The 12,582-nt window shown below is 45.6% G+C and overlaps 1 protein-coding gene across 1 annotated transcript; it reads right to left on the bottom strand.

Annotated features, from left to right (window-relative positions):
• Positions 1-4,709: 4,709 nt before the first annotated feature.
• On the bottom strand, positions 4,710-7,105 carry HSBP1 (heat shock factor binding protein 1). Its single transcript, XM_084214885.1, has 4 exons — positions 7,029-7,105; positions 6,509-6,575; positions 5,432-5,551; positions 4,710-4,795 (listed from the first exon to the last, which is right to left on the bottom strand). The coding sequence occupies exons 1-3, from the start codon at positions 7,071-7,073 to the stop codon at positions 5,433-5,435; spliced, it is 231 nt and encodes a 76-aa protein (XP_084071011.1). The 5' UTR covers positions 7,074-7,105; the 3' UTR covers positions 4,710-4,795; position 5,432.
• Between the last annotated feature and the right edge of the window lie 5,477 nt (positions 7,106-12,582).

Raw genomic sequence — 12,582 nt, 5'->3', positions numbered from 1 at the left:
CAGAAGCAGCAGGAGAAGCCAGCGAGGTGAGAACGTTTGGGGATTAAAGGTGGCTGAGAGAGATTTCACATTCTAATCATGGCTTTTTTCTCAAGTATTTGTTCTGCCCTATCAGCTAATACAGCAGTGGTGCAGGCATTAACATCCTGAAATTGAAACAGAGATCAAGGGTATAGGGTATAAATTGGTTTTGGAGCATAACATTAAATAATCAAACCACGCTGGAGCAGCCTCTGTGACAAGATGACTTACATTTTTGGTGCTGCTTTTTAAATGTGATTATGCATTTTAATTGTTTAACTTCAGCCTGTGGAGTAGTTTCAAAGATGCTTTAAAATGACTTATGGCATGAAAAGCCTCCTGGTTTTTAAATATGCCTTGGGTTCAATAAATTTGTTTTTAATTTTGTGTGATGTGTGAAGCAGTGACTTTGTTCAATGCTTTCAAGGGGGAGGAGCAGGATTTTCTTAAACACTCTGGATTGACAAGGCTACAAATGTGTAAAGACAGTAGAAATTTCCATTCAGTTTGTTGTTTTGTTACTCTGGAAGAACACAGGGCTCCATAAATTTCATGTTGGGAAGAGCAAGCATCTTCAAGGGCAGGTTGGACAGGGCTTGGAGCTTCCTGGGATAGTGGAAAGTGTTGGGATGGGCAACCCATGGCAGGGTTGGGATGAGCTTTAAGGTCCCTTCAACCCAAACCATCCTGGGATTCTGTGAATGTGACTCTTCCCAGAGCTCTGGGACACAAAGGGACTGCGGATAAACAGGAAAAGGTGACAGGTTCATCTTCAGCCATTCACCCCATCCTCCCCTCCAGGAACCAAGGAGACAGGGAGCTGGTCCTCAAAGGAAAACACTTCTGTAAGAGGAACAAGTGAAATCAGAAAGTTTCATTCTCTGGGCGATTCATATTCTCAGAGATGAAGGATTTGGTCTGAGGAGGAAAAGGAAGAACTGGAGGAGCTGTGCAGGTGGAACACGTGGAGCTGGAGATGCTGGCAGGATCCAGCTGGGATGGGGCTGTTCCCGTGCCACAGGTGGCATTTGAGCCATTTGTGACACCCCGTGTGACAGGACACTGTGCTGCACACAGAGGGGCTGCTGGGCTGGGCAGGCTGGGCAGCACTGGGGTTTAATAATCATTTTATTTAATGAACTGGGGTGTCTGAATTCCCAGGGGAATTCAGAGGGCAGGATGAGATCCTCCCTTTGGACACAGAAGGGTCACAAATCAGCCACAATTGTCACGTGCACACCTGCAGCTCTGGATAAATTAACCCCATCACTTCTCCAGCTGTTGGTTCCTACAGGATTGGATCTCAAGCAAGGATTGCTCATTGCACAGCTCTGTAAGATGCAGGAACTTTTATATCTGTATCTAACTACAAGAACTTCATAGATAAAAATGCCAGCTCTGTAGCCAAACAACGTAAAAGAGCACATTCTATTACCACATGCACATTTTTCAGAGAGGCAATTCCTGGTTAAATTTTCTGATTTCAGAATGATTGTAAGAGGTAAAGTGTCTATTCTCATTCTTTATTTTCCTAATTTAATTTCATTAACTCTACATCAGAGTGAGAAAAACTATTTCAGCAAGCATTAGGTCTTTTCAAAACAGCAAGGCTTAAAGCCCAGGAAGGGATTTGTGCATCCTCTTCATTTTCTGAGTTGTAAACCACCCTCAGTGCCTTGTGCAACCCGCACAGTTCAGCAGCGTGTGGCTCCCTGCAGCCCCAGCCTCTGACCCCCGCACTAAAGGTAACGGTGATTAATCTGAGCAGTGCAGCTCCTCGCAGCGGCTGTGCCACTAGAAGGCACTCTCTGCTAGAGAGTCAGGAAAAGAAAAGCCTCTTATTAAATAATTCCATGTGGACACCTCCAGGAAAGCTGCACACTCAGTGGTAAGTAACATCAGGGAAGTGCTGGACGTAGGCTCTGGCTGTGGTTACAGCTGTTTGCCAGCCAAATTATAGAATTTATCTTATGTCCCTTTGGAGGGCAGTGCCAAATGTATTTACAGTGTGAAGGACTGAATTCCATGAGCTTTGAGGTCTGGAGTAAGAGGCAGTGAGTGACTCCAGCACTTGCCCAGGGTTTGGAGGACAGGCAGGTGATATCTGATTTCACAGGAACCTCTGGCAAACCAGTTCCTTGTGGCTCAGCCACTTGAGGATGATGCCTCAGGTTTGGCTTTTCTATTTTTCCCATTCTGTGCTGCTTTAGTGTGTGGGTCTGGGTTCACATCAGGGGATGCTGAGCTCTGTGCACAGATCAGGGACACAAAACAATTCCTGCTCCAGCTGGGCACCAAGGACAAATGAGCCAAATCTCAGCCCAGGAGCACAAACCCTGTGGGCTGGAGAGAGAAAAACAAGCAGGGTGGGACTGCAGGGGCTAAAGCTGGGATGGGACAATGAACTGCAAGGTGCAAATGGAGCAGAGCTGATCCCAGGAGAGACCCCGTGCCCGGCCGGGCATTTTGGGAACATTTTGGTTCATCCTGGGTTCATTTTGGGACCATTTTGGTTCACCTTGGATTCATTTTGGGACCATTTTGGTTCACCTTGGGTTCATTTTGGGACCATTTTGGTTCACCTTGGGTTCATTTTGGGACCATTTGGGTTCATCTTAGGACAATTTTGGGACCATTTTGGTTCATCCTGGGTTCATTTTGGGACCATTTTGGTTCCCCTTGGGTGCAGCTCTGGCTGGGCTCTGGTGCTGCCCAAGGTGGATCCATGGAGGAGATCCTTTTAATAAATCTCTGCTTTATTCTCTGCCCAGCCTGTGTTCCAGCTCAACCTTCCCAAGACATCAAGGAAGGGAACCCCAGGGACTTTCCTGGGGGTATTGAGAGGGTCAGTCTAGAGGAGGACAGGGAACATCAGCGGGCAGAAAGGCTCCCTGCCAAAACCAGAGTGGCAGGATGGAGTAAAACAATTCCCCAGTCCCACAGCAGGCAGTGACACTTGCCTGGCCCTGAGGGAAGGGAGGCTCCAAAGCTGGCCCTTGCCTGGGGTGAGGGTCACAGGTCAGTGTGTCACTGGCTCTCTCCAGCCTCACCAGATGCTGTTGGCTGAAAGCTGCAGTCTTATTTACTGTACATTGTCTTTAGGGCAGAGATTAAATGAAAAATCCTCTTAAGGATATCACAGTTCTGGATCGTTTATCAGAAGGCAGAAGTGTTTAAAACATGCTTTTATTAGAACCCTGTTCCTCTGTCCAGAGTCCTGCTATAAAGACAGGAATTAGGAAACCAGAAGAGATGAAATGGCACAAATCATCACCTTTTTATTATACAGAGCACTCCTGGATTTTCAGACTATCCTATGAGCAGCAGCTGTGCTAAAGTCTTTTTATAACTCACAACTAAATATAATCTCCCCTATAATGATATATTTATGCTAGATTGTGCTGTTACACACACGAGCTGGCTGTTTGTTACCACATAACCGTTTATTAGATTTTTTTTGAAATGACATTACAAAGGACCTAAGGCTGGTATTACAAGTATATATTGATACATTTCTCATGTTCACAAAATTCCCCCGTTATTATGAGCTTTTATTACAGTGAGTTTGGAAAAATGACCTGTCATATTGCCTTCAGAGCACTCAAGTGCTAATTTGGTGGCATTTCAGGAGCAGTTGAAGAGTGGTGCACCTGCAACTGCTGCCTGCCACTAGTGCTTGCTGAAATTTGCATTTGAAGCTGGAGGAGCATTGCAGTGATTGTCAGGAATAGCTGACATTGGTCATTTTTCTTCACAAGTGACACAGTACAGACTCTCCCCAACACACCTGCCATGGCCAAAATGTAATAAATACATCCTCCAGGCCCAAAGATGTGGGTATGATTAGAAAAGCAAACCAAAAAATCAAATACTTTGAGTTGTTATTCCGAGAGAAGCAAGGCTTTATAAAGCTACCTGGATTCTCTCCTTTTTTGTTCCTCACGTATCACTGCTTTGCTGGCAAACTGCTGTGACCAACAGGGCAGTGATTCCCACTGGAAACCCCACACAACCCCATCCTGCTCTGTCCATCAATCCCAACCCCTCCAACACAGTTATGGATCAAAGGTGATGCCAGAGGACACGTTAAAAACCTCCAGTCCCACGGAGAGCTTGCTCTGTGAACAGTTCCTTGTCTGCCCAGGTGTCCCAGCTGGGGAGGCAGTGGCTGCTCAGGTGTCTCTTGTGGTCAAGCTGCATCTCCTTGGTGCTCCAGGGAACACCAGCAGTAGGAGAGATGGTTCTGGTGTTCAGTGCCTCTTGTGTCCAAAAATCATCTTTATTACACGGATGAAAGACAACACAATCCTCAAGTAGTGAGTGCCTGATGCTCAGAGCTACAATTAATGCAATTAATTAAGTTTCAATCTTGTGCTTCACTCCACAAACTCACGTAGGACAAGGCAAGGTTCCCATTTGGGAGTCACTAAATGCTGAGCTATCAAACATGAAACATCTAGAAAAGTACAGGAAAGAGAAAAAAGTGACTCCACAAAAAAATACACCCAGGAGTTGAGATCCGTAAGATCTGTGTTTTAATAACACAACCAAGTGATCCTCGTTACAAGAATTCAAAAAGTGAAATTACAGTACACAAAATCAAAATAGAAACTACCCTACCCCAACTATACAATGTACATTAGGAATGCAAGCTCTGTAACAATATAAAAATGCTTTCACACACTGGAGTTGCAAAAAGCCATTTTTTAATTCCAAGGATTTGTAGAAAAAAAAAAAGAAATAGTAATCTTCCATGACCTGAGCTGTTGGCAACCTGTTGGGGAAAAAATAATAAGAAAGGAGATTACTGAGAATTAAGAGAATCATGCTCATCAGAGATTTTCATTTGTGGGGTTCAGGCTAATGGAAATGACACTGAGGGCAACAAAGCCAGTAATAATTTGGGTTTTTAACAAGGTAACACAGACACCTTAACAAGCAAGAACATATCTGTTCCAAACACAGGCCCACTGTAATACAGGGGCAAGCTGGCAATCAGAAATGCTGTGAGAACATACAATATAATAGAGAGTTACTGAAAGGTGAATTGCATTCCTCCAGGGAGCACTGCCCTGGGACATGGATTGCCTCATGCCTGAGTGCCCTCCCAAAAACAAGGAGCAGCTCTCTGTGTGTTACAGTCAGTAATTCCAAATGCCCAGGGCTTGCCCTGGGAGCAGAGCCTGTCCCCTCCAGCTGTCCCCTCCTGTCAGGAGTTGTGCAGAGCCAGGAGAGTCGCCCTGAGCTCCTCTTCTCCAGGCTGAGCCCCCTCAGCAGCCCCTGGTGCTCTGCTCCCCTCCCTGGCTATGCTCCCCCTCTCTCAGAGCAGCCCCCAAACCAAGGAGCAGCACTCTGTGTCCCAGCCAGCAATTCCAAACGCCCAGGGGTGTGTTCCAAAGCCAGGATTTACTTTAGCCCTTGTTGGAAGCCGGGGTCTTGTTCTCCCCCTCGAGCTCCTCCACGCCCGCCTGCATCATGAGGTCGGCGATGTTGCGCTCCAGGTCGTCGATGCGGCAGCTCATGTCATCGACTGCCCGGGGGTCAAGGGCACCACGGGCACAGGGACGGCACGGGGGACACAGCAGCAGCCTCAGCAGGGCCCTCAGAGCCCCCCTCAGCCTCAGCAGGGCGTCAGAGCCCCCTCAGAGCCCCCCTCAGCCTCAGCAGGGCCCTCAGAGCCCCCTCAGAGCCCCCCTCAGCCTCAGCAGGGCCTCAGAGCCCCCTCAGAGCCCCCCTCAGCCTCAGCAGGGCCCCCAGAGCCCCCCTCAGCCTCAGCAGGGCCCTCAGAGCCCCCCTCAGCCTCAGCAGGGCCCCCAGAGCCCCCCTCAGCCTCAGCAGGGCCCTCTCAGCCCCAGCAGGGCCCTCTCAGCCCCCTCAGAGCCCCCCTCAGCCTCAGCAGGGCCCTCAGAGCCCCCCTCAGAGCCCCCCTCACCCTCAGCAGAGCCCTCAGAGCCCCCCTCAGCCTCAGCAGGCCCCAGAGGCCCCCTCAGCCTCAGCAGAGCCCTCAGAGCCCCCCTCAGCCCCCCGGGCACTGCCAGGCTCTCAGCACACTCACAGGGACAATTCCCGATTCCCACAATCCCATCTCAGCCTGCCTCCTTCAGCCTGAGCCCATTCCCCCCCTCCTGTCACTCCAGGCTTGTACCAACAGTCCCATTTCACCTTTCCCTCCAGGCCACAATTAAACCACTCCCAAGTTTCTCTTTTCCAGGTGAACGATCCCAGCTGTGCCAGCCTTTCCTCCAGAAGAGCTGCTCCATCCTCCCATCACCATGGAGCCTCCTCGGGTCCCTCCTTTCCCAGCCCCAGCACTCAGGTGATAACATTCCCTTACAAGTGGGTAACACTGCCTTGGTTTAACTGTTTTTATCTTTACAGCTTTGAGGAAACACTTATGGCCACTTCAAATTTATCTTACAAACCCCACTGGCCAACAGACTTGGTGACACTTGCAATCCTGCCCCCATCTGAGTTTAGAAAAGGATATTTCTTCCAATAATTTGGTCAGACATGGTTTGAAACTTGTCCTGCATTTGCTGGAGCAATGTCTGCACCTAATAGAAAGGGATAAAAAAGAAAGGGTTTGTTTCCTTCAGAGTCTGTTACCCGATCTCATGTCACAGCTACACCGATCTTTCACTGCTAAGCTCAAACCCCTCCAGTACAGTTATACCTAGAGGTAAAAATGCTGCTTAAATATATGTATAACGAGGTGAAGTGATCCTTACAGGAAACATTTGTAAGATCTAGAAGCCGGCCGCCTCCCCAGCCAGGACCAAACCGAGGACAGCACCTCCATGGCCCTGTTAATCTCCATGGCCCTGTTAATCACACTGGGGATTCTGTGGGGACACAGAACCGATTGACATGAGGGCCCCCTCTCCTTCCACCCCCCGCATGCCTAGCGACACCTCCCGCGGAACAGCTGCTCCAAACCCCATCCAGAAGAGAGTTTGTCCCTCCTTCCCCGGCTCTCCGCAGCCCCTGCAGCCCGGCCCGGGCCTCACCACGGCCGTCAGGTCCTGGACGCTCTTGGGGTCGGTCTCGGCCATGGTGGCTCCGGCGGCGGCTCCACTTCCGGGCCGCGCCCCGCCGCTTCCGCCGCTCTCGCGAGAGCGCCCGCCCCGCGGCATTGTGGGAAGTGTAGTCCCGCGGCCAGCCCCGGGAGTCCCGGGCCAGCAATTCAAGCTTTTCGCTATTCCTAATTTCGGCTGAAAACTGCGTTCTTCTCTTATTTATTAGCCTTCTGTCTTCTGCTGGGTGTTGCTGTATGAGCGTGCTGCTAAATCATTCCGTGTGAAGAGCTTCTCTGCTCCAACGACTATACATTTCTGTTTGAATGACAGCTGTTGTCTCTTTAATATATCTCCATGTACAATTTGGCTCCTGAAGTCCTCACTTCTTTACACAAAGAAAAATTATTTATTTTAAAAAATAATAATCTTTAAAAATCATTATTTATTAATAAAAATTATTTAAATGTTTAAAATTTCTTTTTTATCTAAAATAATAATTTCTTAATTTTATTAATTTTTGTTTTGGTTTTGTTTTGTTTTAGTTTGGTTTGTTTTCTTTTTTTTTAATGCACAATATTAAAATGTTCCTTTATTTTATTTCTTGCTTTCTTCTGGATAAGCAGTTAAGCTTAGGTGGGTCTTATCTCTTAAATGTTAACAATCTACCCAGAAATAGATGAAAATTTAAAGGATGGCATTTCATGAATATCTCTTCTAGAATCCATTGGCATTTCTGCTGCTTTGCCTAGACAAAGCTGGATGATTTGATTATAAATACTTCATGTGTGGGGGAGAACAGGTAATTATTCTCAGTGTCAGCTCCATGAAGATTTTTTTCCCTCTGTTATTGAGTTAAAAGAAGTTTGGCAAATCAACCAGCAATTTCCAGCTATGGATCTCAGACTGAAATGAAGGGTGGTTGAAATATTGGTCTTCTCAGCCTTCTGTTGTTTACATTTTTGTTATGGAGTTTCTGACACACTTTTCATGTAAATAATGATGGTTTTGCATTCCTTTCTGGAAGGGGAGAGAATCAATGAGCTGTTGGTTTGACCAGTGTGGTTGGAGAAGCGGCAATTTCATCCTCCAACCCACGGTCACCTTTAAAATTCTGTAAATATCCAAGTCAAGAAATAAACCTGCTCTTTTTTGCCTTAAACATCTCAGGTGTGTGAGTGTCCTTCATTTCATGTTGTGGTGTTTTCAATAATGGGAATAATTGAGGTGGCACGAAAAGGAAAGGAAAGGAAAGGAAAAAGGAAAGGAAAAAGGAAAGGAAAAAGGAAAGGAAAAAGGAAAGGAAAGGAAAGGAAAGGAAAGGAAAGGAAAGGAAAGGAAAGGAAAGGAAAGGAAAGGAAAGGAAAGGAAAGGAAAGGAAAGGGGAAAAAAGAAAGGAGAAAGGAAAGGAGAAAGGAAAGGAGAAAGGAGAAAAAGGAAAGGGAAAGGAGGAAAGAAAGGAAAAAGGAACGGAAAGGGGAAAGGAAAAAGGAAAGGAAAAAGGAAAGCAAAGGGGTTTTTTATCCTTTAAACTGAAACCATTGGCAGTCACTGATTTCAACAGGAAATCACTGCTCCCATCAGGAGGAACTCCAGGGACATTCCTCCCCAAAAGCTCCTTTGCTCTCAGAGCTGCTTCATCTCACAAAGTTTCTCGAGTTTAATTTCCTGCCCTGCCTTCATTAATTATTATTTATTTTAAATAATAATTTCTTAATTTTATTAATTTTTGGTTGGGTTTTTTTTTGTTGTTGTTTTGTTTTAGTTTGGTTTGTTTTCTGTTTTTTTTTAATGCACAATATTAAAATGTTCCAGTTTAGGAGAGCTCAGCGGTGCTGGGGCAACGCAGAAGCAATTTTGCACGGTACCTGCAGCATGCCAGAGCCAGGGTAATCCATCAGGATCATCCAGCACTATTGATGTGGTCTGGGATGGAGTTTGACTTGAAAGATGAAGAGGAAATTAAGTATAACAGAGTGATAATGGAATGATCGATGCTGCTTGCTGCGGGCTTGGTGTGTGCACTGGAAAGGAAGATTTGTGCCCTGAAAAAGGAAGATATTCTGTCCAGTGTGGAGTGAGGGGATGAGCCTGGTGTGAAATGCAGGGCTGAGTGGAAGTCATTAGTGGGGCAGGGTGAACACTGGGGCTTTGCTGACAGAGCAGGGAAAGCAAGAGGGATGGGCTGATGTCCCAGACTGTCTCTTTCACGAGAGCAGAAATAGCTCTGGGGTTTGTCATGAAATTCCCTTTCCTCAGTGAGCACAGTTCTGTTTTCTCTCACAAACATTGAGTGTAAAAATGGGATTTGTGGAGAAGTCCTTTTCTTCTACCATTTGAGGAGCTTGGGCTGTGAACCAGGAACCTCTTGCCATAAAAACTCTTTTTTTTTTTTTTTTTTGCTATTAAAAGTCTGATTTCAATGGAAAAAAGTTATCAGTATGGGACAAGGATTTTTTTTTATAATGGGACTCTCTATAGAAGGAGTCATCACTCAATAAGTGAACCAAAAATCTGTTTTCATAAAAACCCTTTTTTTGTTATTAAAAGTCTGATTTCCATGGAAAAAAGTCATCAGGTTGGGACAAGGATTTTCTTTTTAATGGGACTCTCTGTAGAAGGAGTCTTCACTCAGTAGGAAAAACTGTGCTGAGTATTGTGGGCCTCAGAGTCATCCCCCATGAAGCTTTTTGGTCATAAGTGTTCCTGAAAAGTGATCCTGGCAGGAAAACCTCTGTGTCCCACCTTGGGAACCCTGCACAGTCAGTAGGACTGGTCTCTGTGGCAGGCATGGCTGCAAAATCCTCTTTGGGCAAGGCCATTTGGAATTTTTGATGATTTTAATGGCTCCCACAAGGGACAAAGAGACTTCTGAATGTCTGATTGCTTGTAGGATGTGGCATTTATTATTTATCCTGCATGCTTTTGTTGCTGCCTGCTGCTAAACATCCTCATCCTCGTGGGTTCCAGTGCTTTTATAGGATGTCAAGCTCTCAGGAAGTCATTATGGGATGCATTAGGGATCTCCATCTCTTTCCCATCCTTCCATGGACACAGGAGTCTCAGTGTCCCCTCAGTATTTTATTTTGACTTGTTGCAAAGCCCAAGGGATGGATTTCTGCCCTCTGCACTTTTCATCACAGCCACTGAGGTCTTTATTGGCAGCATCTGATCCACCCTCTGAAATGTTTTCAGCTGCTTTCCTCAGTAAGATCAGATTTTGAACCAGATAATGGGATTGCCTTATCCCAATCATATGGTTTAAAATATCTTGTGGGGTCAAAATTTCATTATTTTAATCTTCCATTGACCATTACATGAACCCTTGCAATTCACTGTGGCTTTTCTGCAAAACTAAATTACTTAGCAGTGGCTTGTACCAAATCTTTTTAAAACATCCTTGAAGAGTCAGTAGCTTTCTAAGACAAGATCTCCTTCTAAAATTCCTTTTCCACGCAGTAAACTTTTATTTCTTATCACTGCTGGCCATTCAGATGCTGTGTCATTTACCTTTGTTTTCTATTTAATGCTAAGCTGAGTTTTAAGCCATTCACGGGGCAATCAGCATTTTGGCTTTGCATTTGTGTAGATAAATTGTATGGAAAGTTTAATGAACTAATTATGTACCCACGGTGAGTCATAACAGGCTGGTAATTCAGAGCTGCAGCAGTCTGACCATCACCAGAGTAATTCTCTTTGTGCTTTAGGGGGTGCCAACCACGACATTGGTGCCCTGAAATTGGCAGTTTTGGTCAAAACAGGAAGGTTTGAGGCAAACAGAAAAGAATTGAATTGATATTTGGGGAATCATTTGAATATGGAAGCCAGCCACCAGTTTCAGAGACCATTAGAGTTTTAAAAGGCTGGGGTGAGCAGGAATTTTTCAGAAATTGGGCATTCAGAGAGGAACTCTCTGAGCAAGGGTGTCTCATGAAGCTCTTCACCACCACTGCCCTCCTTGGGTTGTGTTTTCAACCCACTGTGAGTAAATTTCAGTCCCCCAGCACACAACTGCATGGATCTTTATAATTAGTTCCATTCAAAATTCGAGTGGTTGGGGATTTTTTTGTTTTCCCTCTATTTTTGTGAAAGGTTATTTGTAAGTTTGTGCATTTTCAAACCGGATGCAACCTGAGCCAAAACTCTGGAGTGTTTACTCCACAAATCTTTGGTCAAACACTTTATTTCATATCTGCATACCCCTGATTTTTCCCATCCCTTCCCCTCTGGAAGCATCAATAGTAGTTAGTAAAAACCTCACAGAGCTGGGCTAATGATCCCTTCAAAATGAGCAGGGAATAAATTACAGCAGGAACCACGCTAGGTAGATGACATGATTTAACTGAGCTGAGTCCCTGAAGAATCAGTCTGGTGATTATGGGAAGTGTCTTTTTAAATGAGGTAATTTGGAATTAAGTCTCTTTTCCATATCTACTTAGCACAGTCTATTGTTCAGAGTCTGTGGCCCAGGTTGGTATCTGATGTTTAAACCAGCTTTGCCCAGAGTGTCTCCTGATGAGCTTAAAGTCATTTCAGACCCTTTCACTCCTGGATGCTACACTTGCAATGAGATTAGGCAGCAGAGTGGTTAAAGTGAGTTTTTCCATTGCTAAGAAAGATACTGCTGCATAATTCAGAACTTCTCAAAAGAGAAAATAATTTAAAAGGCTGGAAGGCTGAAAATGATGCACCAGAGCATGGACCCCAGCTCCTGCAAGCTGCAGTTCCCTTTGCTTTCTGATATTCCCCAAGGATTCTCCCAGATCAAGAGCTGCTGGTTAAAAATGTGCTGGGGAGCAGAAATGCAGGGAGAGCCTGGACACTCTCCTGACAGAAATCATCAGGGATCCACTGAAATCTCCCATTTATCACAGCAAATTCAGATGGCTGGGACATTAAGTGGGTCTGGGTCATGGTTGCTGCCAGGAACAGGCATGTTCTGGCATGTTCAGGGGGAAAAAAGCTGAAATTATTATTATTACTATTACTATTATTATTGTTATTACTATTGTTGTTATTATTATTGATGTTGTTGTTGTTATGTCTCAAGGCTGGTGAACAAGACCCAAATTTTCCAGCAGCTGGATTGACAGGAAAATATCCATGATAAGTGTTGTCTGCCCCTTGAATCTGAGGATGAATTCAGGACCAAGCCTTCATGCTTCTCCTTGGGAAAAATCAAAATTGTCTGAGCTCTGTCAGCCATTCCAAATTGCAATTTTTTGCTTCTGCAGCTGGCTGAGGCCAGCTCCTGTTTGTGCACTGGATGTGCCCAAGGAGAGGAGAGAAAGCTGGAGCTCCACAGTGACGAGGTGCCAGGGAAATTACACTCCCCACTCCAAACACTCAGAATTATCACAAACCATTACATGGCTTTCCCTTCCGCTGCACACTTGCTGTCCAACCTGTCATGGTGATCTTGCTCTGGAGCTGGAGTGAACCTCAGCCCCTGATTTCCACCCTCTGCAGGGAGGTTTCCAGCTTGGCAGCCAGGAATCAGGCAGCTCACAACACAAATCCAGCGCCTTGAGTTCCCAACACTGACTCT

This window comes from Fringilla coelebs (assembly GCF_963513975.1).
Source record: "Fringilla coelebs genome assembly, chromosome: 14".
NCBI classification, from domain to species: Eukaryota; Metazoa; Chordata; class Aves; order Passeriformes; family Fringillidae; genus Fringilla; species Fringilla coelebs.
The sequence above is the reverse complement of the archived record's forward strand: the minus strand, read 5'-3'. Positions and strand labels throughout refer to the sequence as shown.

Coding starts and splice junctions, on each gene's coding strand:
- HSBP1 (XM_084214885.1), bottom strand. CDS start 7,073: ATGGCCGAGACCGACCCCAAGAGCGTCCAGGACCTGACGGCCGTG. Junction 6,576..7,028: donor TCCAGGACCTGACGGCCGTG/GTGAGGCCCGGG, acceptor CCTTTCTATTAG/GTGCAGACATTGCTCCAGCA. Junction 5,552..6,508: donor TGACCAAATTATTGGAAGAA/ATATCCTTTTCT, acceptor ACCCCCGGGCAG/TCGATGACATGAGCTGCCGC.